This window comes from Fusarium flagelliforme (genome assembly GCF_020744385.1).
Source record: "Fusarium flagelliforme strain FIESC 12 MPI-CAGE-AA-0113 chromosome Unknown B0J16scaffold_8, whole genome shotgun sequence".
NCBI lineage: Eukaryota > Fungi > Ascomycota > Sordariomycetes > Hypocreales > Nectriaceae > Fusarium > Fusarium flagelliforme.
This window is the reverse complement of record NW_025763510.1, coordinates 2016168-2042326: the sequence shown is the minus strand read 5'-3', so window position 1 is coordinate 2042326 and position 26159 is coordinate 2016168. Positions and strand designations below refer to the sequence as shown.

At 50.1% G+C, this 26159-nt stretch overlaps 8 protein-coding genes across 8 annotated transcripts; 2 read left to right on the top strand and 6 right to left on the bottom strand.

Annotated features, from left to right (window-relative positions):
* Positions 1 to 361: 361 nt before the first annotated feature.
* On the top strand, positions 362 to 4939 carry B0J16DRAFT_294181 (uncharacterized protein). The gene has a single exon (XM_046124381.1). It carries the CDS (start codon positions 439 to 441, stop codon positions 4615 to 4617), a length of 4179 nt encoding a protein of 1392 aa, XP_045978118.1. The 5' UTR covers positions 362 to 438; the 3' UTR covers positions 4618 to 4939.
* Positions 4917 to 6592, bottom strand: B0J16DRAFT_350859 (Dip2/Utp12 family-domain-containing protein). The gene has a single exon (XM_046129105.1). The coding sequence runs from the start codon at positions 6378 to 6380 to the stop codon at positions 5187 to 5189; it is 1194 nt and encodes a 397-aa protein (XP_045978117.1). The 5' UTR covers positions 6381 to 6592; the 3' UTR covers positions 4917 to 5186.
* Positions 6593 to 8605: 2013 nt separating this feature from the next.
* Positions 8606 to 11846, top strand: B0J16DRAFT_197221 (uncharacterized protein). Its single transcript, XM_046122898.1, has 3 exons — positions 8606 to 8990; positions 9096 to 11379; positions 11431 to 11846. The coding sequence occupies exons 1-3, from the start codon at positions 8902 to 8904 to the stop codon at positions 11788 to 11790; spliced, it is 2733 nt and encodes a 910-aa protein (XP_045978116.1). The 5' UTR covers positions 8606 to 8901; the 3' UTR covers positions 11791 to 11846.
* Positions 11847 to 13628: 1782 nt separating this feature from the next.
* B0J16DRAFT_311869 (uncharacterized protein) lies at positions 13629 to 15031 on the bottom strand. Its single transcript, XM_046125014.1, has 2 exons — positions 14847 to 15031; positions 13629 to 14800 (listed from the first exon to the last, which is right to left on the bottom strand). Exons 1-2 carry the CDS (start codon positions 14903 to 14905, stop codon positions 13912 to 13914), a joined length of 948 nt encoding a protein of 315 aa, XP_045978115.1. The 5' UTR covers positions 14906 to 15031; the 3' UTR covers positions 13629 to 13911.
* A 161-nt stretch (positions 15032 to 15192) lies between these two features.
* On the bottom strand, positions 15193 to 16888 carry B0J16DRAFT_350853 (uncharacterized protein). Its single transcript, XM_046129104.1, has one exon. It carries the CDS (start codon positions 16732 to 16734, stop codon positions 15376 to 15378), a length of 1359 nt encoding a protein of 452 aa, XP_045978114.1. The 5' UTR covers positions 16735 to 16888; the 3' UTR covers positions 15193 to 15375.
* Positions 16889 to 17075: 187 nt separating this feature from the next.
* On the bottom strand, positions 17076 to 17633 carry B0J16DRAFT_406129 (uncharacterized protein; the record flags this gene model as incomplete). The annotated part of the gene is made up of 1 exon (XM_046132937.1): positions 17076 to 17633. Exon 1 carries the CDS (start codon positions 17580 to 17582, stop codon positions 17076 to 17078), a length of 507 nt encoding a protein of 168 aa, XP_045978113.1. The 5' UTR covers positions 17583 to 17633.
* Positions 17634 to 18096: 463 nt separating this feature from the next.
* B0J16DRAFT_276003 (uncharacterized protein) lies at positions 18097 to 20199 on the bottom strand (the record flags this gene model as incomplete). Its single annotated transcript, XM_046123724.1, has 5 exons — positions 18097 to 18429; positions 18476 to 19004; positions 19050 to 19301; positions 19350 to 19949; positions 20003 to 20199. 5 exons carry the CDS (start codon positions 20197 to 20199, stop codon positions 18097 to 18099), a joined length of 1911 nt encoding a protein of 636 aa, XP_045978112.1.
* Positions 20200 to 21869: 1670 nt separating this feature from the next.
* B0J16DRAFT_197145 (kinase-like domain-containing protein) lies at positions 21870 to 24698 on the bottom strand. Its single transcript, XM_046122896.1, has 2 exons — positions 24325 to 24698; positions 21870 to 24274 (listed from the first exon to the last, which is right to left on the bottom strand). Exons 1-2 carry the CDS (start codon positions 24490 to 24492, stop codon positions 22115 to 22117), a joined length of 2328 nt encoding a protein of 775 aa, XP_045978111.1. The 5' UTR covers positions 24493 to 24698; the 3' UTR covers positions 21870 to 22114.
* Between the last annotated feature and the right edge of the window lie 1461 nt (positions 24699 to 26159).

Below are 26159 nucleotides of genomic sequence, written 5' to 3'. Positions count from 1 at the left end.
TCTTCATCTTTTAGCTTCCAGGACGTTGCGCGCGAACGAACCCCTCGACCCTTGACACCGGTCTCCCGCTATCACCAAGCTACTCTCGAAATTGCGTCGCCTGCAGCCAGCTATCATCAAAGCTCACACCGACTTCAGCTCGCTATATCATGGGATGTTCACCCATGACCTGAGACTGCCACCCTCCAAGCTACCTACAGATCGATAACAACTCAACTGCTTTGCACTCGCTGTGCTGTGCCGTTCAGTCAGAGTCGGGTACATTGTACCGAACTTCGCCAATCTTGTCCATTTGCATCCACTTCCTTGTCTATTTCTGGACGATCTGGACGCAGGACGCATCCTTGTTGATAAGAATTAAGTCAAAGGCAGCAGTTTCCCTGCCTTGTTCGGTTGGCGCAGGATCGCATCGACTTGTGCGCTCACCAATCAGTCATCATGACTACTTCAAAGACTACGATATCCTACGATGGCCAAGACATGGATGAGGCCCGATCCGCATCTGCTCTCCTCTCTTCTCCTCTTTCAACTCCCCTCACGACAAGTCCTGAGCTGGTCTCAATTCAATCGCTGGCCGACCAAAATTTGACACCACTCAGCATGATGGACGATTCATGTTTCCTCGACATTGACAAGTCCATCTCGACTGGTCTCGAAGCGGGCAGTGTTAGTGTCGACAAACCCGCAGCGCCCTCCAGCCAATCACCATCAAATTCGGCGGGGTCGCCCGCTAGACTTTCAGACCCCAGCACCCAAGGCCAGCACAGCGCAGATCTTCCAGGGCATAAAGAGACTGCAGATGACGGCAACGCCGAGCAGACACGTGCCGCTGATGATGGTAATGTTCCTTGTTCAACTGGGGAGAATTCCGATTTACATCAACCTCTAGATGGAAACCCAAGCGAAAAGTCTACAACAATTAGCGAAACAAGTCAGTCAAAAGACGGTGCTTCGCAAGCGCACCCAAAAGTTAATTCACCGTCTGCTTTAAATACGACAGGCCTGTCTGCCCAAAATAGCAACGCCCCATCAACCGCCGCCGACCCTGCTCTTGGTTTCAGGGGCCCTCATTCCGATCAGCACGAGTATCGAATAGATAGTTCGACCAGCTATCGGCAATACGAGACTGCTCCAGCTTCAGCGCCCACAGGGCCCTCATCAGTGGGAGCGTGCCCTGCACCAGGGAAAGCCACAGCACCCGCACAGGCAAGCAGTCGCTGCAGTACTACGCAAAGCGCCACCCAGGCCATGTCCAGCACGGCCTCCACTAGCAGCAATTCTGTCCCCCCTGGGCATCAAAGACACCGCAACACTCATTCCTCACAAGACAACGACCTTCCTCCCTCACGCAACACATCCCTTTCTTCTCGACTAAGTGGCATCCGAGTCGATACGAATTTTGTCAGACCGACGCCAAGACCAATCGTCCGCACCGCTCCCGATTCGCCATCCCTTAATATCAAACATCCAACTCCCGACATTACCTCCCAGGCTCGATCTGGAGCGTACGTTGGCAACATCGCACAACTCGAAGCGACTGCCGAACGGCTGTCTATGACAAGTTCCATCGATGATGCGATTCGAGATTTACATACTGAATTAAAGCGATCCGATAGTCGACGTTCCTCTATACTTGCTGCCAGCCTCAAAGCCTCAGGGTCCATTGACGATTACACTAGTAATCCCGGTTCCGCTGTTGAACAATTAAGACGGCATCCCTCTATCGCTTCCTCCATCGTTTCAACGAACAACGCTGCACGTCACGGTGGTTATTCCCCTGGCGGATACGTCCTTTCTCCGAACCACTCTTTTACCGGGCGACTTAGATCAGGGTCCAAAAACTCGGCAGGCCGACCGGACTTTGACCTCGATTCCGTCTTATCACGACACGGTCCGGGCAAGGCATCTATCAGGAGTGTTCGCTCTACCAAGGTGTCGCTTGCAGAAATTTCAGAATCCGAGCCTATTGCCCTGACACAGGACGTTCTCGACATGGCCGACAAGACCCCTGTGAAGAACACCGAGGGTGAATCCCTATTGCCCGAAGAGCTCCGCGACGCCAATATGCCCGCTACCGATGTCTTCCAGAACATGATGGGGGATGATAACTTCATGGAGTCCAGGAATGAGCATCCGCATGCCAAGGCAAACACTGGTCTTCCGGCCGATCAGGAGTCCCGGGATCCCAAGCGGCCTGGAAGCTCGCACTCAGACACAACTTTCCAACAATGTCAAGATGCGTTTGGTGATTTTGATGGTGTTCACTGGGTTCCCGATCAAGATGATCCTTACGCTCTTCCGGACGACCTTGAGCCTCGACCACAACATTCAGCAGCCCATCGACCTGCACCTCGTCCTGACATCAGACCGCAATCTTATATGGACCCTGAGTCGGGTCAACAGATGCTCTACTACCCAGCTCGTGTACCTGCTATGCTCAACCTGCCTCCCAAGCTCTCGAACAAGCCCAAGGCCAGCGAAAGGAACAAGCGACGATCCCAAGTAATGAGCGCTATGCTTGATGGTGGTAGAAAATCACAAGCTATGGATGCAAACATCCCTGCCCCGGAGCGAGATACTACCAGAGACTCGTGGCTGCCCGATCCCCTTGCTGGTCATCGAGCATCATTCGTTGCCTTGTCTTCTGACGAGCTCAGAGAACTTGGTCAACAGCCCGACCCAGGTCATCCTGTGCTCCCAGACCAGAATGCCGCCTCTACTGTGCAACCTGCCGAAGCGCCAGTTGAAACCTTGAGACGTCCCCAAAAGCTTCGGAAGAACCCTGATGAGCGAAAGTCGAGAATGTCCAACCTGCCACCGCAACTGAGAGCCAGTGCTTACTTCGATCTCCCTGATAACACACAGCCAGATATCGAAGTCAAGGATGGGTCAGCGATGGCCACCCTCGAGAGCATTCTGGACGCTTCTGCCAATGCTCCTGTTAGTGCGTTCACCGATCATGAGCGTGCTGGTAGACTCGGTAAGGAAGTTTATGGTCCAGAGAAGAAACGGGCATCTGTTGCTGCATCCGTTGCTCTTCAACCCGAGGGTGACAAGAAGCATGCCAGAAAACGCTCTTCTTTCATGTGGCTTGGCAAGCGTCACAGTCATGTCAGTGATGACAACAAGGACCAAAAGGCTCAGTCAGAGTCTGGATTAGGACCAGTCAACGCTGACACGAACGCTGGTGAGAACGATGGCTTGGCCCGCAGCGTAGATGGCCGCAACGATGGACACAGTGAGGATGAGGCTGCCAAGGAGGATGCTGAAGATGCTACTGATGAAGAAGGATACAACGGACCCCCGACAACACTACTGGCCGAACTACAACTACGTAAACAGCAGCAGAAGGAGCGCACTCAACGAACATTCCCAGGTGGTATGCACGCAACGTTACTGGAGATGGACGCTGTTGCCGAAACCCAGAAGAAAGCAAGGAATAACAAGCGTATTAACTTGGCCTGGGAAGAAGGCGCAGCACAGCCTGTTGATGAGGATTCTGACGATGAGGACATACCTCTGGCTGTTATCGCAGCACGTAACCAGGGTGCAAAGAATGTTATGGATCTGAACCGCCCCATCGGTTTGATGGAGCGTCGTGAGATTGAGGAGAACGAACCTCTCAGCCACCGCCGAGCTCGTCTTCATGGCCAGGATCCTCGATCCATGGTCCTCACCAACCGGCCCAGCATGAATAACCTCACCGCCAACTATCTTCCTACGACACCTCACTCTGCACATCACTCTGTAGCACAGCTCTCAGTGCAGAACGCATCCACTGAGCCCGATGATGAATTCGAAGGCGAAACACTTGCAGACAGGAAACGGCGCCTTGCTGTCAAAGAAGAGGCAGAAAATCTTTTGCCTAAAGCGCGACCTGTAAGCGGAGCCTTCTCTGTTGAGCTTCTCAATCAGTTTGAGGACCCCGAAGAGAAGAAAAAGAAGGAAGAGGAGGAGAACAAGCCCAAGACAGGCGAAGAAGAAACTTTGGGGCAGCGTCGCCGTCGCTTGCAAGCTGAGCGCGAGGCCCGTGAACGAGAGATGAGCTTCAACCAGTTGAACAGCCCAGAGGAACCGGAGGCGCCAATTCCTGGTGTCAATGGCCGAATGCATCAGATGTCGAGCGTTCTTTCTGCTCATCCCAAGAGGGAAGTCAATGAGGCTATGGCAGAGCGTGAACGTCTTGAGCGTGAGAGAAGACTGGTTAGAGAGGGCAGCGCCAAGATGGCTGCTTACAGAAGCCAGATGCCTCAGGCTCTAGGAGTTGCAGGCAATGCTCATTCTGGTGGCTACCGTGGAGGTACCTTCAATAACGGTCTTGGTGGTCAGAACTCTCAAGCTGCCATGTCTTCACCAGCTCTCCATACCCAGATTTTCAACCAGCCTGCTCTTAACCACCGTAAGAGCGCAGTTTTCAGTACATATGGTGCGCCGATGCAGCAAGCCCCCTACGGCGCTTCAACTGGAAATCTGGGTGCGATGAACGGCATGGGCCCGTATGGCGCCGGTGGCATGAGCGTCTATGGTGCAGGCATGTTGCAGCCCGGTATGCAAATGCCCGGCCAGGGTGGTTCTACCAACAGAATCGAACAGTGGCGTCAAGGCGTTCTCCCTTGAAGAATCCAACATATCTCGGTTGTTTCAACCTGAAACATTTGATTGACCTATTTCGAGAGACAACTCTAAACACGAATTTACTGTAATACTTTTAGGGGAAACATAGAAGAGGGACGGGTAACACAAAGCGCATGGCTATCAATATGGTGTTGGGTGTATTTGATAGAGGTTAGGAGATTTCGGCATCACATATTTAGGAACTTTGCTTTTTCGTGCTCAGCATGGCACCTAGCATGGCATGGCGCTGGAGATACTTAAAGCTGGAAGGACAGCTATTTTAACAAGGAAACAATTTACTCATTATAACAATTGCTTCTCTAAGAACGTATTTCTCTTGGTGATATCCTCATCTAGCCTAATATGAACGTGATGACGTGAACAAATCTGCTACTTTCTGAAGTATTAGAGTGAATGTAGAGCATGGGGAGGTATCAACTTGTCATATTGCCAAAACAAAGATACAGAAAAATTAAAGCAACCCAATGTCTACAAGACCAACGCCAGGATGTTAACAAGCCGTTATCCCTCCCCTATTTTCACTCTTCTACATGCTTTTTCTTCAAATCCATTTACCTCCGCTTGCTAGAGTTGCCAGTCTTTTGCAATTTGGCTGGTGGTGCAGCCTCAACGTCACTGTCCTCGTCCTCGCCCATAGACTCGTCCACATCATCATGGTTAACCTCATCCTCGTCAAGAGACTCATCAGCCTCGCTGTCCTCTTCCTCTCCAGCTGAAACATCCTCATCGTCAGAGTCACCGACAAAGCCGTTGGTGATAGGGACATCGGCGTCGTCATCGTCAGAGTCGTCAAAATCGCCCTCAAAACCGCGTCTTCGGCCGGGTGTGCGTGCAGCCTCGTCTTCACCTTCGACCCAAATAACATCCTCATCATCGTCGTCGCCGTCTTCATCATCGGAACCCGAGTCGCCAGCGTTGCGACGCTTAGGATTAGCCATCTTGCGTCGGAGGTGCATCTGGTCCTCGAGCATGTCGAGTTTACCCTTGAGAGCAAGAATGCTGTTGAGACCCTTGGCGCGCTCAGAGACAACCTTTTGCAGACTGCTAAGACTGTGGATAACCTTGGGCTGAGATGCGATAACACCACCGTGAGCAATTAGTGTCCACTGAATCCAATGCATGAGACTCTCGGCACGGCCAGGACGACGGTGCAGGCGGGCGGCGAGCTTGATAAGGAGAAGTCCGGCAAGAGAGCTGTCGAGGCGCTCAATGGTGTTGCGAATGGTGTCGCGATCGGGGGTGTGAAAGCACGACTCGAGGAGGTCTGTGTCGTCGGTGCGAAGGGCCTGAGTAAGGACAGTAGTAAGGGACTGGTGAGTACGGGGAACAAGAGAGTTCCTTGTGGACTGAGAGACGACTGCGCCGTTGAGGGCTGAGGGCACATCGATGATATCGCCCTCGGCGCGGAGAAGCTCTCCAAATGAAGGCGAAACACCCTCCTCGTCTGACTCTTCGTCTTTGTTGGCATCACCGTTGATCTTTTGCTTCACGGCCTTTGCGCTGGGTTCCTGAGCAGTTTGCGCTTGCTCCTTCTGCTCTGCAATACTCTCAGCATCAGAGAGGTCTTCGTCGCTGTCGGCATCGGATGAGATGTCAATAGTCTCGGGCTGGGATGTAGCAAAAGTCTCGGCGCCACCGATAGAGGCCTTCGACTCGTTGATAGCGGACTTGTTGGGGATTTGAGCACTGGTTCGAGACACGGGCGCGGCCAGCTTGACCGGCGCTTTGCGTTTTGTTGTCGACATTATGAATAGAGTGTGAAGTTATTGAAGCAGGCGCAGAAAGAATACGGCTGGGTCGCGTGCAAGGACTTTGTCGATGATAGAACCAAAGACGGGTATAAGCGAGTCAAATGACTTTGACTGTTGCTGCGCTGATATCGCGGTTTCTCGTTATTAATAAAGAGAAATGAATGATGTTGAGCGTTATCAATTGGAAAATTTGACGAAGCCGTCGCTCAGTCTCGAGTGAAGGAACTTTTTTTCTGGAACCTGAGCTTAACTTGGTGGTTGCCCCACAATGCGATAAGATAGAGAACATCATCACGTGCAGTGCCACGCTCAAAAGCCACAAGATGAGTCATGTGTGGCACACCGAAAGTTGGGTTGCCAGGTTTGGACAGTGGCCTAATCTTGAAGTTTGGAAAGCCTTTTAATAACACTGATTGGCTGGCAAAGCAAATCGAGCTTTGATTGGATAGGACGTAGACAAACTGCAATCGGCCGCGTATGGGCTCTTTACATCACTCGGAAGGATCAACTTGTCATCCGTGCCCGCGCCCAAACAAGAACAAGGCACATATCCGTCAAATTCACCTTTTAAAAAGAAGGCTACCTATCAAACATCCTAGAAACATCAAATTTGGGTATCACAAGCCATGTCGATGTCCGTTTATCTCGTTTTATACGGAACGCACGGTCACCTGATGTTTGGTTCCCAACTTGAGATCCAAAGTGGGCCCGTGTCTCCGGCTGGACCATGATGCGGCCTAGCTTCGGTATAAGAGTGTAGATCACTAATTGATTATGATGCTTTGTTGCATCATGGCCCAGTAACGCGACGCGAACGTGTAAGAGAAGTGTCGCGAAGGTTAAAGCACGTGTCCTGAATTGAGAGGATAGCCTCTTGCATGCAAAGTCACTTTAGAGTTAATTATTGTTCTTTTCTTTGATTATCAATTTTTGCAATTGTGCTACCTGAATGGAACTCTCATCAGAACATCGGCCCATAAGTTCAGGCGACGTCTTCTTTTCATCTGGTTGAACCGGATTGGATTATCTTGTAATACGCAGTCCTCGGGAAACGGAGGCATTCCGGAACCGTCTGCAATTTCTCATCCGCGTCTTTTCGGGATGGAGACCTTCCCTTTCTGAACAATATGCTCAGGCTCTAGCCACATCATCTGCCCGTAAGGTTTGAACCACATGTAAGCGAAGTACTATTACGTGTGTCATATAAGCTGAACGTAATGCTTTGCGATCTCAGCTCGAGAACCTTCATGATGATTCTGATCATATCAGTCAATCCATCTATCTTAGACATGATCAAAACTTCATGAAACAAACTTGTTGATAGTGATACCCAACCTCGTAGCCACAAGTTCCCCAGCCACCAGAGATCACCATTGGGGCATGGCTCGTGCCATCCCCTTTCTGTACAAAACCCGGACAACTAAATTTTTCCCCTTGCCAAGTTTGCGCGCCCCGGTAGAGACAAGTGAACGGCTCAACGGAGTTTGCCTTCTTCTCTCATAAATACCACCGCGCCTCCGACCGGGCAAAATTCACTGACGTGCACGCGCTTTTCCCTCAGAGGCTCCGAAACTCCCCTTAAATCCAACCCCCCTTACCCCCCTCCTACTTTCTTCCGTTCCGGTCTCCGGCCAAACAGAAGAGAGAAGAAGCAAAAAAAGACACAGAGCCACTGCACTGTTCTTTCACTGCGCTGCAAAGCCATCTGGGACCTGACCTCCCTAGCACTGGCCACTCACACAAGCCCAACTGCCCTTTTCCCCCTCTTGGCAACCACCTTGCACCTTTTTGAGGCTACCGCAAAGCACAAAAAGCACCTTCCGCGCCCCGATCACGATAAGAGCTCCTTCCCGTTCTTGTTGTTCTCGAACCTGGCGATCACCACCAAAAAAGCTTACTGCACCTGCGCTTGCACTGCACATACTATTGACTTTTTATAATCAATAATAAGTCTTGCGATTACAGATTAACTCTGCATCGCTTGCACTGACTTTTTTATTTATTTATTTCTTCCTTGATTGTTCTTTTTATTGATCATTTTTCTTTCTTCTGCTCTGCTCTACGCATTGTATATTGTACACTACAATCTGCGCATAAGGCCTATTACAACAACAGCTCTCCAGTTATTGTTGTCAGCGTCATTGCTTCGGCTTTTGCTCCTCTTTGACCTACCTGACTCTTACCTTACATCCGGGTTACGACATCGACTGGTACTTGCTGCTGTCACCTCCGCTTGCGCCTGCCTGCCTTCTGCCGCTAGGCCACCAAAACCCCAAAGCTGAGCGGCGCATAAAAAGATCGCGACTCCCCGCCTTTATTCCAACTACGCAACTGCGCGACGCGCCTCCATTCCAGCATCCCCACCCCAACCATCTCCATCGCGCATCAACATCACGTCGCTTACCTCTCGATAATTTGCGACTTACCTCGTTCCGTAAACGCATCGTTATTTCATGTCGCGTTGGGTCAACTAAGCTAGACTTACATTGACGCGCATTTATCGCGATCAGCCATTATGGCTTCGCCCACCCCCGATGCTCCCGCTGCCGATCCCACGTCGCGCGATGCCACAGCAGAGAAGGAACAAAAGTCCGAAGTGAATGGGTAAGTCGCCCCTCAGTCTTTCTGCTGCGTGCCAACTGTGACTGTACTGTCGCGATGCATGCGCTTCCATCCTTTCTCAGCATTAGCTGACTTTGTTGTTACCAGACATGCGACTCCTGACAAGTCAAATGACGCGCCTGAATCCGCATCAGTAAACGACAACGACAAGACAGAAGAACCTCCAGTCGAGAACGGCGTAAACAAGGATGTCGAGATGGCTGAGAATGAGGATGAGAAGAAGGCATCCCCATCGCCACCCAAAGACGAGGCTGTAGATATCAAGGATAAGTCGGACAGTGGTGACCAGGTAAAAGAATCAGACGATTCTAAGCCCACGGAAGATGAAGCAAAGGCTGCATCAGAGGATGTCGACATGGCAGATGCTGCCCCTGCCGACAAACCTCAAGATGATAAGCCTGCGCAAGATGCACCCGCTGAAGAACCTGCCAATGAAGATTCTAAAGATGTCGATATGACAGAGAAGCCCTCTGATGCGCCGGAAAAGGGTGACGCTGCTGATGAGAAGGCGGCCACATCAAACGATGCTGCACCTCCTACCGACGAGACCGATGAGCAGCCCACCAGCCTGTCTCAACTTGCGATCGATACCAAGGATGTTGACGCCCCCAAGCCTTCCACCGAAGTGGCCATGCAAGATGCGCCTGCAGTCGATACTTCGGCCAGCTCCAAGGTAGCGCGCGAGCGCGAGGATGATATTGCTGATGAGCCTGCGCCCAAACGAGCCAAGACGGAACCTAAATCAGAAGAGCCTGTCGACGCTGGAGTTCCCGCTCCGATCACTGATAGCGTGGCTGGCGAGGATGTTCCCGAGAAGGAAATGTCACGTTTCTCTGGTCTCGAGCGATGGAGTGATGACGGTTACAAGGAGCAGAGGCTCACCAACCATCAACGCCGCGAGTTCAGGAAGGTGCTTGGACGCGTGAAGAAGACCAAGTCGGGTGGGCACTTCAAAGACTCTGTCCCAAAGTTGTGGCCAGGACTTGCTGAAAGCTATCTGGCCAAGATCGACAAGCCCATGGACCTATCCGAGATCGATCGAACTCTGCGCGATTCCCGATACACCACCATCGGTGACTTCCAAAACGACCTGGCTCTCATGTACGACAACACCCGTACCTTCAATGGCACTTTACATGAGGTGACCACTGCTGCGTTCAATGCCATCCGAGATATCTGGGAGAACATCATTCTGATCCCCCAGGAAGAGGCAGTCAAGCCCAAGTCTGCGCCCAAGCCCAAGCCTCCTCGCGAGTCGCGTATTAGCTCTCTGGGCGACTCTATTGCCCGTAAGCCATCTGTTGGACCAGGCACAAGCCCTGCTGCCGAGAGCGTATCGTCAAAGCCGCGACATGGATCTCAAGAGGCTGCTGCTGCTGCTGCGTCTGAATTGCGCCGTGCTTCGAATGTGACTGAAGGCGATCGTCCCAAGCGAACTGTCCGCGCTCCAAAGTCCAAGGACATCGACTACACAACCAAGCCTTCGCGCAAGAAGCTCAAGCCCGAATTACAGTTCGCCGAGGAGACGCTGGGTGAACTTATGCACCCCAAAAACACAGCCCTCAATTCCTGGTTCTTGGACCCAGTTGATGCTGAAGGGCTGAACATCCCCCACTACTACTCCATCATCAAGAGACCCATGGACCTCAACAAGATTGCTCGGATGCTGAAGAATGGCGAGATTACCAGCTTCAAGGACTTCGATAAGAACGTGCGGTTGATCTTTACCAATTGCTATACCTTCAACGGCACTGTTGACCAAGGCAACTCTGTGTCGTACGTGGCCTCTCAATTAGAGAGCTACTACAGCAACCTGATGAAGGACAAAGACGCTTGGCTGGCTAGGTATGCCAAGGCGAATGCTCCTGCCGCCACTAATGGTAGTGATGAGGAAGATGAAGATGAGGAGGCTGAGGGCGAGGAAGCAGAGGGCCCCCCTGGTGTTGATCCAACCAAGGAAGTGCGTGACCTGGAGGCCAAGCTGCGAGAAGAGAGTGGCAAGCTCACTGATCTTTACGCTGCTGAAGTTCCCAACGAGAGCATGATTGAGACCCAGCAACTTATCGTTGGTGTGGTGCAGAAAAACCTGCTGAAGGCGAAACAGGCTCTTAGCCAGCACCGCACAAAGAACCCAGACAAGCCTGCCAAGAAGGCCAGCAAGCCTAGCAAGCCCAAGCCCAGTGGATCTGCCCCCCGTAAGCCTAGCGGAACCGTGCCTCATCCCAAGAAACCCAGTGGTCCCAAGAAGGCTGCTTCCAAGAAGACCCTCACTGCCGCAGATAAGGATTCGATAGCTTCGGCCATCAACGATCTTGAAGGTGCACAGCTTGACCGCGCCATCGACATCATCAAGCGAGACACGGGCCAAAATGTAAGCACCGCCTCCCATATGGAGTATCGAGCAATGTTAACATGTTTATAGGAGAACACCGACGGAGAACTTGAGCTGGATATTGACCAGCTCAGCCATGAGGCATTGCTCAAGCTTTGGGAGCTCTGTAGGAAGGTTCTTCCAGGGTTCGGTAAGGACTCGAATGTTCCATCCTCTCCAGAAGCATCACGAGCCGCGCCACCTAAGCACTCAAAGACTTCGTCAACATCGGCGAAGCCTAAGAAGAACAAACCCATGAGCGCCCGCGAGCAGGAGGAGCGCATCGCACAGCTTCGTGGTCTCCGCGATCTATACAGACCTGGTCAGGAGCCCGGAGACGCCCAGCCTGTGCTGCAAGCTCCTACACCTACCGCCGAGTCTAGTGATGAATCGGACTCGGAGGAGGAGTAAAAATAACGTCGAATTGACAGACGGATTGAATGAGTTGAATGACTTCCTTTTTGGAAGCTTGGTTGCCAAGTCGACCGATGAGCATGAGGCACCATTATACCCAGCCGCATGGCTACACCAGGTGCCATGCTTGCTCAAAGGAGTGGCGCGATATGCTCAGCAATATACTCGGGCATGCCGCCTCAGACGAGGTTGTCCCAGACCAAGCCTGATGAGATCGGTAATGAAGACGTCGTGATATCTCCCGAGTATTTTTTGGTCTCGGGAACCAACCAGTAGCGGCGTACATGCGAGAGGATGCAGTGCTAGGAGGACCCCAAGGTGGTATGGGGTTGATGAGAATAATTTTTGGGAGATACCCGAGAAGCGAACGGAGGCGATAGCATATACGGATACGGATACTTGATTGGTGATATCCAGCGAAGTGAGGTTGGATGGCAGTGGGCATCCAGGTACCGCTTATCGGTCAAGCGTTGTGTTGAATGCATAAAATAAATCAACTTCGATATTCCCACTTCGGTGTTGATTGAGTGCGACGTGATGTAGTGATATAAATGTATCGTGCCAACCGACAAGGCCTTGCAGTCAGTCGTCGTAGCTGCTGTTGTTGCTTGTTTGTGATGCATTATTTGGGCATGGTGGTGGGCTGATTGAGCGCGAAGTAAACAGCGTCAAAGTCGTCCTCGTGTTTTGGTAAGCCTTGGCTTTGTGGTGCTGTATGGACGTGCTGCGTCGTGCTGAGAATCGTTCACGCCCGTGATGTAGGTGGGAAGGGTGCGATGTCAACCTGGACACAACTGAAATGCCAAAGTTCGTCCAATGATGCCAGTAACTGAAGTGGCTGGGACTTGGTTGAGTCGAGGAAGCATTGACGGAAAGCATCAAGTAAACTTAGTCCTTGAGCCTTGAAGCAAGGAGGATGCCTCGAACTTTGAGTTGGGCGGGCGCAAGACATATGTGTGGCTGTAGAGAAAAGACCTGAGGCACCAAGTGTATCGATGCTTCAGAGAAAAAGAAAGTTACGAGACGACTCGTACGCAAGTGTGTGAAGGAGTAAGAGGGTGTAAGAGGGTGTAAGAGGAGGTAAGAGGAGGTAAACGAGAGATGAAATAGTGCGTGATTCAGAGCGTTATGGTTGTGGGAAGGGAGAAGATAGAAAGCGTCGTGATGAGCTGAACGCTTAGCGATAAGGTCATGGTAGAGAAGAGACAGCAGAGTGGCAAAACAGTCCGTTCTGACCAACAAAATGAAGATATCTCAGAAAAGACTCGCGGTGAGGTTGTTATTGTAAGAATGGTTGAATTGATCAGGCGTGTTAACGAGTCGGTTGTTTTGGCTGGAGGCCATATGATCCGTCAAGGCGGGGTTGCCAGAGGTCAGCAGACAAAGAGAAGTAATACATACCGAAAGATATCACAAAATGGCCTATACTAAAGCAGATATACAGAAGCGATAAGTGATATCGGCGATTCAGAACCGTAATAATAGATGTTGTGGTTGATATTTTGTTGTTGAGTAAATGGACGTATCTAATTTTTTCTTTGCGGGTTTGTTTGACAGAGACTGAAATTTGGGGGAAGTAGTGGACTTTTTTGGTGGGCTGAGTAGTGGTAGGGATGGTGGTCGTTTATTGGGAAGGGACCTCGCCTCACCAACCTAACAGAGGCAGTTTTTACACTGTAGACCTAGACTAGACGGCGGACGGCTATCGGGACAGTTAAGTTACCCTGGATAAGACACAAAATAACCAGTGACTGATTAGCTAAGAGGACATTTACTCATTAATTGCATTGGGTAGGTTTCAAAGATTTACTTTTACGAATTATCAAGAGTCCCCATAAGATTTTGTAAAATATTGAAGTGTCGTTCATACTAAAATGCGATACAAGGCGAAAGGTAGAATCGCACACAATGTCACCTATGAGAAGACCAAACACTATGAATGGTATCAGATGAACTTGCTGTAGATTGAAGCAGTTGTATGTAATGATATACTTGGCCATGACAGGTCTGTATAGCCTCACTTCTAAGTTGATGCTTGAAGGCCACCAGTGCCTGATTGGAACTCTCTATTTTCATCTGAGGCGATACACACAAACCACCTCTATATCAGGCTAGCAACTACACATCCGACTCCATAGGCACTGGAATCTCTCGTCTCAACCTCCTCTTGATCTCCTCAAAATCCTCTTCATTCTCCTTCGTAACAAACCCCCTCCTGACAAGAAAGTCAATCATGACAGGACAAACATTCGGCTTGAATTCCCCCTTCAACATCCTCTCAACAACTTCTCCACACTCCATAAGCACAAACTCCTCAACCTCATCATCTCCCGGTCGGGGAATCACATCAGCCGGCATCTCCAGGTCGAACACGTAGATGATATCCGAGTGAAAGAGCTTTGACTTGGCGTTGATGTTGGCAAGTGTTATGGCACCTGCGGGCTCGAGGGCGGTTGGGACAAGGTCTGGAGGAAGACATGCTTCTTCCGTGGACTCGGCTGCTATACAAGCAAGGGGTGTATCGCTTGCTTTTATACCACCTGCGACGGTGCTGTCGAGAAGACCCGGGTAACTAAACAGATGTCGACTTCTTCGCGCAACCCAAATCTTGATTCCTCCGTGCTCATCACGAACATAACCCGTCAAGTGCGCACCACGGGTAGCAATACCGAACAACGGCGCAGCGAATCTCTCAACCTGGACAAAACTCCTCGCTCCAACTATACGAAAGTACTCGCTGTGCTCCTTGTGAAGAATTGGAAACAGATCTTCATCAATGGCTTTGTCAACGGCCTCTTGGAATGATGAGTTGGCGTGTTCTGTAAGAGATTGAGAAGAGGGTGGTTCGATAAGGGTCACTTCGCGAGTTTCGTGGTTGATGGTGAAAGTGGTGGGCCATGGCATGGAGGATACTGTGTCTGGGTGGATGAAGCCATGAGGTCGAGGGTCTGGAGCAAGATAGAGGCGGTAATAGGGGTTGAAGTTGGTTTCAAAGTCCAAAGGGACACTGGAACTGTTAATTACAGTATAGCCATCTGTATAGAGAGACTTACTTGTCGATAACGGTGATGAGATCGAGCAGTTTGCGGGGTGATAAAGTTGAGGCTACCATGATAGCGGAATAAAGCCTGAAAAGAGGTGATTCCACAAAGCCTTGATACTAAGTGAGCCAGTTGTTTATCTTTGAGGAAGGAAATTTGCTAATTGAGTTGAAGTTGATGAGTAGGTTGAGGGTGAGTTAGTGGGTGGAGATGAGGCCAAATCTGACTGTGGAAATATGCAGCCAATGCCAATGGTGAGTACCACGTTCTACATCCACCAAACAGACAATTACATTTGGTCTTACATAGAAATGGTCTGAACAATTACAGACATATTGTTATATGTGTAGATGTAGCAACTCAAGCCCCTTGGTTTGGTCATTGATTTAATTTTGACTACCTTGTGATTCTCTAAAGCGGTTGTCTTCACTTACTCGAGACCGTACCTGGCAACGACAGTGGTATATGTCTCCTTACAAGGTCATCTATTACCGTCGATTCTATGATTTCAACTCTTTTGGTCTATATCCCTTTGATCAGTTTATTCCTCATCCTCATCTTCTCCAAACAATTCCTCCATATTCATAGCCTCAAGCGTATTCTCAAGAACCCTCCTGCATCTTGCCCTATAATCCAGCACCAACTGCTGATTCCTTGTCAAATCTCCTCCACTCACAACCTCAACATCTGTTTCAAGCAACCTCTCCAGCTCCTGCATAACCTTGTGCTGGATAATAGCAGCCGTCTGCTGCATAAACATTCGTCCGTCCTCGGTAACCTGCCCGCTGAAGAACTTCTCCTGCTGCTCCTGCTCTGTGCCCTCGCAGATAAACTGGGCTCGCTGTTCGGGTGGTGCGAGCGTGCAGAAGATGTCCCATACCATGTCGTGCTGGACATGCTGGAAAGCTCCGAGAACATCGGCAGAGTCGCTTAGTTGCACGGTTTGCTTAGATCGTGCAAGTAGGGAGCTGCTGTGGTGGATGGGGCGGAGGGAGATGTAGTACTCTTCTGTAGCTTCGCCCTGAGCAGGTTGGCGCTTTCGCACATGGACATAGTCATTGTGCAGCTCTTCCGTCTCGGGGAGCATAAAGCCATAACCAAGGAGTAGCTCGGCGTTTGTCTTCATGCTGTAGTTGTTGAAGACCTGCTCTCCTGCTTGATACGCCTTTCCGACCTTGAGGCTGCAATCATTGGTCTTCTCATCGCGCTCCCATCGAACTTCAGTCAACATATCGTGGTTGCCCACATCAAAAAGCGGCATAAGAACAGAAAAGTCATCCAGCTTGACCCCTTCGGGAAGACGTTGCTGGTCTTCTGGTCCAAGAACAAGACTTGGTCGGAAACTTCTGCTAGAGAAGATACTGTACGCCCACTGATACAAAGGCAGAGTGAAATGCTTAAGAAGTTCAGGCTCCCAGTCATCTCTTGACAAAAGATCAAACGACGCTCTGAACTCGCGCTTCACATTAGCCTTAATGCTGGTAACTCCCACCTCAATGTTCGTTCCCTCGAATAACTCTGCATCCTCATCCGGCCAAAATGGGGGAAGAGACCATGAATCAACATCATTTGGCTGCGGTAGTGCCTGTATATACGGCGCCCAGAAAGACTCTCCCTTGAGAAGAAAGTGCTTGATAAGAACAAAACGTCCAATGACATGTGGAGGAGTCTGCGCCAGAAACTTTGAAGTGAACGGCTTTGGATCGTCACGGCCGGGAAGAGTGTTGAGATATGACAGCGTGAGAGAGGAAGGAATGCTGACGATTGTGTCAAAGGGCGATGTAGAGGCTGTTGCGCAGAATGAAAGACCTGTTTCTGGGAGGTGGGAGACTTGAACTGAGGGGTTAATTGTTGCCCCGTTTGAAGTCGCCCACTGAACGAGTTGTTCTGAAGCAGACATTGCGAATGAATGTATTTGTTTTCTTTTTATATGTGAGAAGGTGAAAGAGTGAGAATTGTGTATATAATAAACTTGGTTTGATGTTTGTGCCCCACCTTGAAAAGTGGAAGAACAAACCAACTCCAAGTGACGTCTGTTCAGGCCATCTGAATGGTCCGTCAAAGGAATATCACCATCCCTACTATTAATATTGATAGATGGCTGTAGTACTTTACAGATGTATCATGTACAATACTGAGTTCCGTAGTAAATGTCGTATTTTTGGTTCGAGGAATTACATGTCCAGCATGTATATACTTACTTACCTTTGCTTGACTTATACCACAGAAAGACCCTACTACTTACCAACTCCTGGACCTGAAATTCCTCACGACAGGATAAGCATCTTCTCCCTGACCAATCCACTTAATAAGGCTCTTCCCCATATTCACATCCCTTACCTCGCCCATCTCCATCAACTCATCTGCGACGAATCCATAGAACAAACTCATGTGCTCCTCACCCTTTCCTAAACTATCAACAGTTAGTCTCAGCTGCGAATTCATAAGGATGATGCTAGTGATCTTCATGTGTCTCTGATGTGCCTCACCTGAAACCTTCTCTCTCAGAACTCTGCGCCATTGAAGCACAGCCTGCCGCGCTTTGTCCCTGATCATAGGCCACTCCGCGTTGGCGTCGTCGAGGGGGTTGTTAAGCCATTGGATCCAGGGAACCACGAGGGCGATCATCATGTTGTCGTTGGCATTGTTCAAGCCGCGATGCCAGCAGATGTAGTTGGGGGTATTGGAACAGGGCTGTTGGAAGGTGAAACTCTCAGAGGAGCTTGAGTTGGAGGTTGTGAATGGCATTTTGAATGACTTAGATGAAAACCGGTTGTAATATCGTATGTGTGTTTCGAGCGAGTTTGAAACTGCAATTGATGAGCACATATTCTGAAGTTTGAGGGCAGCATGTTTTATATTTACGACGAAAGTAATTCGCTTGGAAGACGGCTACTCGCTCTGAAATGTGTTCCTCTCCGAACCGGCCGAACAAAGACAGTTCAACAAGTGTATTGTGTGGCGGGTAATGTGTGATGTCCTCTATGAATACGGTTTTGGTTTGGAATCACAAAGGATATAATCAACTCGAACAACAGGCTGTCCAAATGAATATGTTATAGACATGGATCTAGCCACGGTCGAGAACAGTTCTGGTCATAAAAAACAAGTGCCCCCAGTGAGGATCAGTAGCTGCAATAAACCAATACAGAATTTACTCATGTCACAAGAAGATATCACCGTCATTGAGCACGACTCAGCCAGTAAATGTATACCATTGTCTAACCCGAGAAACCAACCGTTATATCCAAACATCCATCTCTTAATGAAACTCCGCCTCAACCCTTCCATATCTGACCCCATCAACCTTCAACTCAAAGCCCAGTCCCGCACTCTCGACTCTCATCTCCAGCGTAAAGTCCAAGTTATCAAACTCAACGCCCCTCGTGGTCGTCAATCTCGTAAACAAACTCCTAGGGACTGCGTTGAGATCTGTTGTGAGAGTACACACGTGTTTTAGGTCTCGTGTGTATGCTGCGGGCGCCTCGTCGGCGTCACATGCTATCAGGTCGTCTGTGACAATGAGGGACTGGCCGGGGCGGAAGTTACGTGTGTAGTGGAATGCAATGGGGGCAAGTGGTGATAGAGCCTCGCCCTGTGATGTGTTAGTGAATTGCCGTTGGAAGGAGGAAGAGACGTACCTTGGCGATGTGCCATTGCATTCGGTCAGAGACCATCCATCGCTCCCACAGAGGAGACCAGTATCTTTCACTGACCGAATGCTTATCCTCGTCATATACAGTAGCATATGAAGTTCCATAGTGCATTCTCGACTTACGAGAAATGACCATGTTGCCCTCCAATCCTCTCAGAACCGCACCACGCACAACTGCTGTCCAAGCATAGACGGGCTGCATCACTTCGATAGAGCCCGACTCCTGCGTAGAGTTGGCATTGGCATGTGTGGGACGTTCGCTGTAAGGCGGTGGAGCAGCGCTGGTAAAGTGAGACTTGAGACGACGGTATAGATAATCGCTCTGGCCGAAGCCTCCTACTAGGACGATGCCAGACACGATACCGCCCTTTGATCGAAGACCTGAGACTTGGCCTTGAACAAGATCGCAGACTTCTTTCACTACTGGCTCAAAGATATCTTTGACCTGTTCTGCCGTCATGACCAAGAAGCCCGAGTCCAGCCCAGCTTCTTCATCGTCGGGAAGACCAGGGAAGCTAAAAATGTCAGTTTAATCCAGTCAGATACCATTGTGTACTCACGGAACGTTGACTTCCTGGTGCTCATCCTCATTGAAGTTTCTCTTAACGAACTCTTCAAAGTACCGAAGACCCATTTGCCACGTCTTGCCCTTCTTGGCCTTCATCTCATCAAATCGAGTCTGACCAAGACGACCTCTGACATGTTCTTCGAATCGGTAGTTCAAAAAGGCACTTCCACACAACCCTCCTGTTCCAACTGCAGATTCTTCGACTCTGAGTGGCTTAAGAGAGATGATTTTATATGCGATCAAACTGCCAACTGTCAGCGCCTGTGGATATATCGAGAGAAATCAAACTTACTCAACGGTGCCACCTCCAGCATCACAAACAATAAAGTTATCGCCCACATTGAGATGATTCGGCTGAATCGCCTTTAGCGTATATACAGCCGCAGCCTCAGGCTCACTGATCATCTGGATCTCAGATCTAGATCCCATACCAGCCCTCTCCGCAGCTTGCAACGTCGTATTCTTTGCCGCATCACTCCAAACAGCTGGACACGTTAAGACAAACTCAACCTTTGTGGACGCCATGAACGACTCTCCATACCGACGAGTGAGCGTATCCATAGTATGCTTGTACACCTGTGTCAGGTAATCGCTCACAGCGTCGACTACATTCTTATTGAACCGCTTCAGTTGGGCTGCTGTGTCAAGAGGGCTGACGTAGAAGGGCAGTTTTTGAGAACGATCTAGGAAGAGCTTGATGCAGCGCAGACGAGACTCCTCGGGCTTGAATTGGAAACCCCATTTCACTGTTGGTTCGGTGCCTTGGGGTGCATTGGGTGGGAAGTCGTAGGCGATCTCAGTTGGGACTTTGTCCGAGGTGATACCATTACCGCCTGGCCATGTCTTGATGATTTCTATATCATCAGGGGTGGAAGTGTAGACAGCAGCAACACTAGAGGTATTAGTCTCATATCATATCATATTGTCTCCAACATGAATACTCACCCTGAGAAGGTAGTACCGAAATCAACACCCACGATCAAGCGATCGTTTAGAGGCGCTTGCTCTCTGACCAACTCCCTCACAGGCCCATTGATGGCTTCTGTCGAACTTGGCGGAGTATAGCTGTTGAAGTAATTATTTCGACTGTCGCGATTGCGCTGACTGCTTGTGCTGGGTCGCATTGGCAGATTGAGACTCATTCTGAGCTGATTGGTAGAAATGATGGTTTCCTTGGCTCAATTAAACGCTCATCCATCGGTCAAACCGTTTATCATAAGTCCAACAACCGTTTTACCCCTCCCCCGCGTAAGATATGTCTGACCGTTGGTGGGATGATACCTTGACCGTGGCGAAGAATAAAGAGAAGCCCAGGAAATATGTCAATGTAACTTTCAAGAATATATCGTTGCAGTATCTTTTCTTCAAATCTCACTGCGCCTCACTGGGCCATCCAACATGAATCAATGGGCTTGACTCGTCGCTGACTGAAACGTTTACCGTCCCGGTTTCTCAGTAAAAAGAACAAACTTTGAAAAATCGCAAACAATCCCGGAAAGAGACGAGAAGATTGTGTAACACGCTTTTAAAAAGAAGCTCCAGAGATCGTCTCTCGTTTCGTAATGACCACGGCTTTGTCGTCAGTTCTTGGCTTGGCTTACCCAGTCCCAGTCCAGCTGAGTGCTGCCTAAGGTAGTAGGTAGTAGGTAAGCGTCGTGATGTTCCGTCAACCACGTGACGTGACTGATCCTATCAACTGACCTTCATCTCATCTTAAGTCACCTTCCATGGATGTCAAGTCGATCAATTCATAATAGGCTGTAGTATTGATAACGATATATCACATATACTGTACTTCAGTTACTTCTGCTTCTGTCCCATTCACCAAAGCCACAATAATGCAATGACACCCTAACGGCCATGCGCTTTGCTTATTCTTGTACATGGTTAGGTTTGAATAATGCTATGCAAATAATACTATGCATGCTCAATTCTCAATGCAACAACTACTAGGCATCTAGCCTAACCTCACTACGCAAGCCACCTCATCTCCCCTCCCAGAGTCTAATCAACTCGGCTGCCTCCCCGCTTGTTACAAATGTTGCCTCACATTCTGACTTCATCCCCCACTCATAAAGGGAGGCAGAAACCTTCTTATGAGACTTTTAGCATTCTTCACTCACCAAAGTCTGAACACATCAAAGCTCTTCTCGTAAAACGATCAATGGAATTCACAAAAGGCAATGGATGTCACAAGGCATAGCAGCAGCATGCTGAAACAGTAATTGTTTTGTTATTTTTTTGTTGATTAACCCCATGATCCTCCATCATATCAAGGCATTCCTCCTTCTCTTGCCGGGGTATGCGATAATTATATACAGTTCTCCCATCGTTAACTTTGCAACTGATGTCTGGCACCCTGGTCCGTGAAACTCCCTTATATTCGATTGGCAAATCCAAGTACATCGACAGAGAATAGCGGACCGTCAATACGTGCTGACTTTTTATACATCCTCCAAAAAGCAAACGATGGCTTCTGTCCCATCTCCCAAGAAGCGTCCTGTTGACCCTTTTTCTGCTTTCGCCAAGCAAAGACGCCGATATGACAAAGAGAAAATGGCCGGTCATATTCAGCCCAAAATCCTTAGACTCCGTTTCCCCTTCTTATATATAGTGAGACAAAGGAAAGAAATTGATTGAGTGGTATGTGATATTGCTTCAAGCAGATTGCTGCGGCTGCGCTCGCCTGTGGTCTATAGGGGTATTCTGATACACGAGGTATGCGAAAAAAGAACAAGAGTAAACAGATGTGGAAAGGGAGAGATTGCGAAGAGGTAATAATAATAGTAATGTGCAGAAGGCGGCGTAAATATCCGGCCGGGTATTTGTTGAAACGTTGAGCGTGCTGAAGAGAAAGGGGAATAAAGTATGTATAGTCAAGCCAATATGCCCAGAAATCAAACAACCCGCCCACGTTGCAACAATGTGAAAAAAGATCAAAAGGGTTATCCATCTTAACCCAACACCCAAACACCATGACTATGCGAATTGATATCAAAATAACTTTTCCACGCCACTGGACGTAATCATAATGGGTTGTGTCCAGATTTTTAAACCCTAAAAGCGACTGCCAGCAGCCCAAATGCTGGCTGATGCTGACGCTGCCCATTCACTCTCCTCGTACGGTGGCGTAGGCCACTTGTACTGGTCTGTCTTCTTGTTGAGGTCAAGAGGCTTGGGAGTAACAGCCTGGCCATCAGCAAACAATACTTGGTTGCCGTTGGCTGAAGGTGAGGGAGTGGGATATGGGTTCATCAACCCAATGTTGCTAGCTGATTGCCGTAGAGGCTTGTTTTGGTTCTGCTCCATTCGCTTCATGGCTCGTTGAGTTGTAGTCATGGCCTCGTCCAGAAGCTCATCTTCCTCATCAGGCGCCTCGTATTGGTGCACACCATGAGTGGCTTGGGCCCGTCGTGTACGACTAGAGACGGGACCACCCCTCGCAGCGCCGATCAGGTTGTCTACTGACCGGGCTTGGTGTTGAGGTAGCGAGTGATGTCGCTTGAGGGTGCTGGTAGGCGAGATCTGGTGAGTGGGCGGAACGGGAGGTCTCGAATCGAGGTTGTTCTGAACATCTCGGAGGGCCTTGTCAAGAGATTCGTAGACCTCGGACTTGGGAATGGGAGCCTGTTGTTGCGGTTGGTCAATAACCATGGACGACCGGTTGCTAGCCCAAGGGCCACATCCAACCTGGGCCTCCAGGTCGTCGTCATCATAGGAGGGTGAGACGGGGGTCTGATGTCGTCCAGAGAACCGCCGCGCACGTTTTCGGAGGTGTGAAAAGAAGCTCTCCTTCTGTCCACTCGGAGGGGAGGCGAGGCCAGAATTCCCATTGAGAGCACGTTCGGCTTGTTGCCGATGCATTTCTGTGTAGTTGTTTGTGCTTGAAGCGACAGAGAGCTGTCGGCCAAGTTTCTTGGTCTTCCCCTGGCCATGTCCATTAGCGTAAGCGTCGTCGTGGGCGTTGTTGGCGCGGGCATTTACAGCATCAGGGATCGGCGAGATGGGCCGCGCGGTAGGAAGAATAGGCATAGGTGCCACATTTGAGGGGCCGTTTGTCCAGGTGGCTCTCTTTCCAGCAGCAGGGCGAGCCTTTGCGGTGACCGGTTCGGGAGCGGGGCGAGGACCAGCGGGTTCCTTTGCTTGGGTCTGCATGGTGGCCAGGTCGGTGCTCTCAGAACGGCCGATGAGGGACTTGCGGAACCAGGATTGCTTGACGGAAGTCGGAGTGGTGGAAGCTTCCTTGCTGCTCCGGCTGAGATCGGATTGCTTGCGGCCGAGGATTCGAGAAGCGGAAGACTTGGGTCGAGTAGGGTCCACAGCATCGATGAAGTACTCGTGGGCAATAGCTTGAGATGAGGTTGGGCGATTCTTAGGGTCCCACATCAAGCACCAGGTAACAAATTGAGCCAAAGAGGAGGGCCACTGAGGCGTTTGCAGAATGGTGTCCATGGCATGGGGGGCCATCTTGGGGAACGAGAAACCCAGCTTGCCGGCGAGCCTGGTACCGTCGCGCCAATCACCTCCGCCAACTCTGTTGCCGGACTTGTTATACCAGTTGCCTGGGCTGCCCATGATTTCACAAACTCGCCAAACTTGGTCAACCTCGTTTCCACCAGGGAATAGCGGCTTTAGTGTGGCAATCTCAACGGCCATCGCTCCAACAGCCCAAATGTCGACAGGAGCCGAGTACTCGCCAGCTCGCAGAAGAACCTCGGGAGCACGGTACCATCTTGTAGATACGTAAGTGGTGTAGGGAAGCTTAGAGTGTGTCTCACGGGCGAGACCAAAGTCGGCGATCTTGACGGTGTATGTGGGAGGTGTTGAAGGAGGAGTAACGAGAGCAGAGTATCGTCGGAAGGTGTTGCCAGACTCGTTGTGGCCGGATGTTGTGACGAGAATGTTTTCGGGCTTGATGTCGCGGTGAAAGAAGTGGTGAGCGTGGATATGTTCCAGACCCTGCATAATCTGGAAGAGGATGCTCTTGACGCTGCCGTTGTCAAGGCACTTGTGGTCGCGAGCCTTCATCAGTTGGTAAAGGTTACCCTCCATGTACTCCATAGCGATATGGAGCTTCTTAGTGTAGGGGTCCAAGAAAATGTCGAGAGCAGGAACAAGGTGAGGGTGGTGTGGTAGTGTGCGAAGGAAGACAACTTCGCGAAGCTCCAAGCATGGTGTTAAAGACTCGAAGGTCTTCTTCATCGTCTTGATAGCAACCTAGAACGGGTTAGCTGTGACACGACAGGACGCACATCGTATCGACTTACCACTGTACCTCGGCGAGCAACGTTGGCACCCGCCGTCCTGACTCTACCCAAACAGACGCTGCCGAAGCTACCATCACCAATTTCCTTCAATACTTCAAATCGGTCCTCCAGAGAAAGCTGTTGACCATTTGAACCCCGATGGGTCAAATCATTTTGAACAGTCATCATTTCGAACTATGATCGAGACAATCTATTGTCGAGATGCAGTGTGACACGCGTGGAGTCGGGGTCCTGGGGTGCTCTCGATGTTGACCGGCGGCGTAACGAATATACCTAAACCAGGCCAGAGACAATAAGCTCTATCAAAGAGCTAAAAATCGATTTATCGGAGCATTCAGTTCGGTGACGATGATTCTGAGAACGACGACGAACGAAGGACCTGAGGGCGTGTGCTGTGTAGAGCGGATAGTGCAATTGTATAGCGATAGACGGGTAACTAGTTCCTCTGTTGTATGTATATTTAATGGGAGGAGGGGATGGTGGCGGTGGTTTGGTTGATGTAGAGTAACGATGGACTGAATAGAACAATGGGAGGTCGAGAAGGAGGGGATGTAAATGGGGAGAATTATTCAAGACGACGATGAGAATAAACGTCAATCAAGGAGATGAGATCGTCCCAGAGGGTCCAGGTTCCAGAAGAGCAAAAGGAGTGACTGAAGTGAGGGTGATTGCAGAAGTGGATAGGGTCGATATTAACGAAAAGGAGAGGGAAAGCTCTTGCCCAGGGTCAAGGGCCAGGGGGGGAGTGGCTTGAACCTGCCGATCGGGGCAGGATCCTCAGGCCACTAGTCAGTAAGGTATCTCTCTCCAGAGAGGCCCCAGCGAACAGTTTCCCGCTCCAGCCTTAGTGCAATGTGATTAATGCGATGCGCTGGGCATTATATTGATTGAGCCGGTAATTTTCAGTCAAAGTCAACAGATGTTGTTATTATTTCTATCTTGAAGGAAGTGAGGGGAAGATGATAAGAAATGCAGGTGAGCCGAGAAGTCCAAACAGCGAATGACTGGAGTGCTAAAAAGACAGGGCGGAAGACCAGTAAATCCCCCAGAAGAACCCAAAAGAGAAGCCAAAATCCAGAAGCCAACGAGCCTGTGCAGAGGCGTCAACAGGTGAGACGAGACGGGGTGTGCGCGGACGTGGGCGTGTGGTGGTATCCGTCAACAGCAGCCAGCTTCGGCCGGTGGAGCTCACTCTGCTCAGGTGCAGGGAAGCCGTGGAAGAAGAAGCAATGGAGACCTCGCCCAGGGTGCTGTGATGGGATGGGATAAGATGATGGGACGGGATAAGAAGCTCGAGTCGAAGTACTTGCAAACCGCGGGCGGGACCTTGCAGAAACTTTCTGCGCCCTAGCATTGTGGCTGGGAAGAAAGGTACTCATGGCGTCAGCGCGTGGTAGCATTTTTCATACAACTTGTCACTCTACCACCGTGAGCTACCCACTTCGAATGCCCCGGTCGAAGAAATGGAAAGCCCAGCACAGAACAGCACACAGCAACACCTTGGGTTCAGGCTCGAATTGCCAAGATGGGTGTACGTACCCGTGATCCGGTGGGCACTTTTCCCACCTGAGAGGTTTGGAGAGACGGAACCCGACGACCAGCACAGCACAGGAGCTCAGTACAGTGGACAGTGGACAGTGGCCTACAGCAGCAGCACTCACTAAACTCGATACCTACCTACTGGGGCGCAGGCAGAGTCTTCAGAAGACATGCTAACTCGAGCCTTATGAACTTAGTCCGAGTCACGGCAGTTGAGGTACAAGTACTTTGCTCTCAGTTGAATTCAGGCTTGAGAACAAGGTACAGAGTTCGCAACATTTCCCATACTGGCAAAT

What these genes read in the sequence shown, in the direction of transcription:
- B0J16DRAFT_197221 (XM_046122898.1), top strand. Translation starts at nt 8,902, where the DNA reads ATGGCTTCGCCCACCCCCGATGCTCCCGCTGCCGATCCCACGTCGCGC. An exon ending in CAAAAGTCCGAAGTGAATGG is followed by an intron (nt 8,991 to 9,095) that starts GTAAGTCGCCCC and finishes TGTTGTTACCAG; the next exon opens with ACATGCGACTCCTGACAAGT. An exon ending in AGCGAGACACGGGCCAAAAT is followed by an intron (nt 11,380 to 11,430) that starts GTAAGCACCGCC and finishes ACATGTTTATAG; the next exon opens with GAGAACACCGACGGAGAACT.
- B0J16DRAFT_311869 (XM_046125014.1), bottom strand. Translation starts at nt 14,905, where the DNA reads ATGGTAGCCTCAACTTTATCACCCCGCAAACTGCTCGATCTCATCACC. An exon ending in CTCATCACCGTTATCGACAA is followed by an intron (nt 14,801 to 14,846) that starts GTAAGTCTCTCT and finishes TAACAGTTCCAG; the next exon opens with TGTCCCTTTGGACTTTGAAA.
- B0J16DRAFT_350853 (XM_046129104.1), bottom strand. Translation starts at nt 16,734, where the DNA reads ATGTCTGCTTCAGAACAACTCGTTCAGTGGGCGACTTCAAACGGGGCA.
- B0J16DRAFT_197145 (XM_046122896.1), bottom strand. Translation starts at nt 24,492, where the DNA reads ATGATGACTGTTCAAAATGATTTGACCCATCGGGGTTCAAATGGTCAA. An exon ending in TTGCTCGCCGAGGTACAGTG is followed by an intron (nt 24,275 to 24,324) that starts GTAAGTCGATAC and finishes AACCCGTTCTAG; the next exon opens with GTTGCTATCAAGACGATGAA.
- B0J16DRAFT_294181 (XM_046124381.1), top strand. Translation starts at nt 439, where the DNA reads ATGACTACTTCAAAGACTACGATATCCTACGATGGCCAAGACATGGAT.
- B0J16DRAFT_350859 (XM_046129105.1), bottom strand. Translation starts at nt 6,380, where the DNA reads ATGTCGACAACAAAACGCAAAGCGCCGGTCAAGCTGGCCGCGCCCGTG.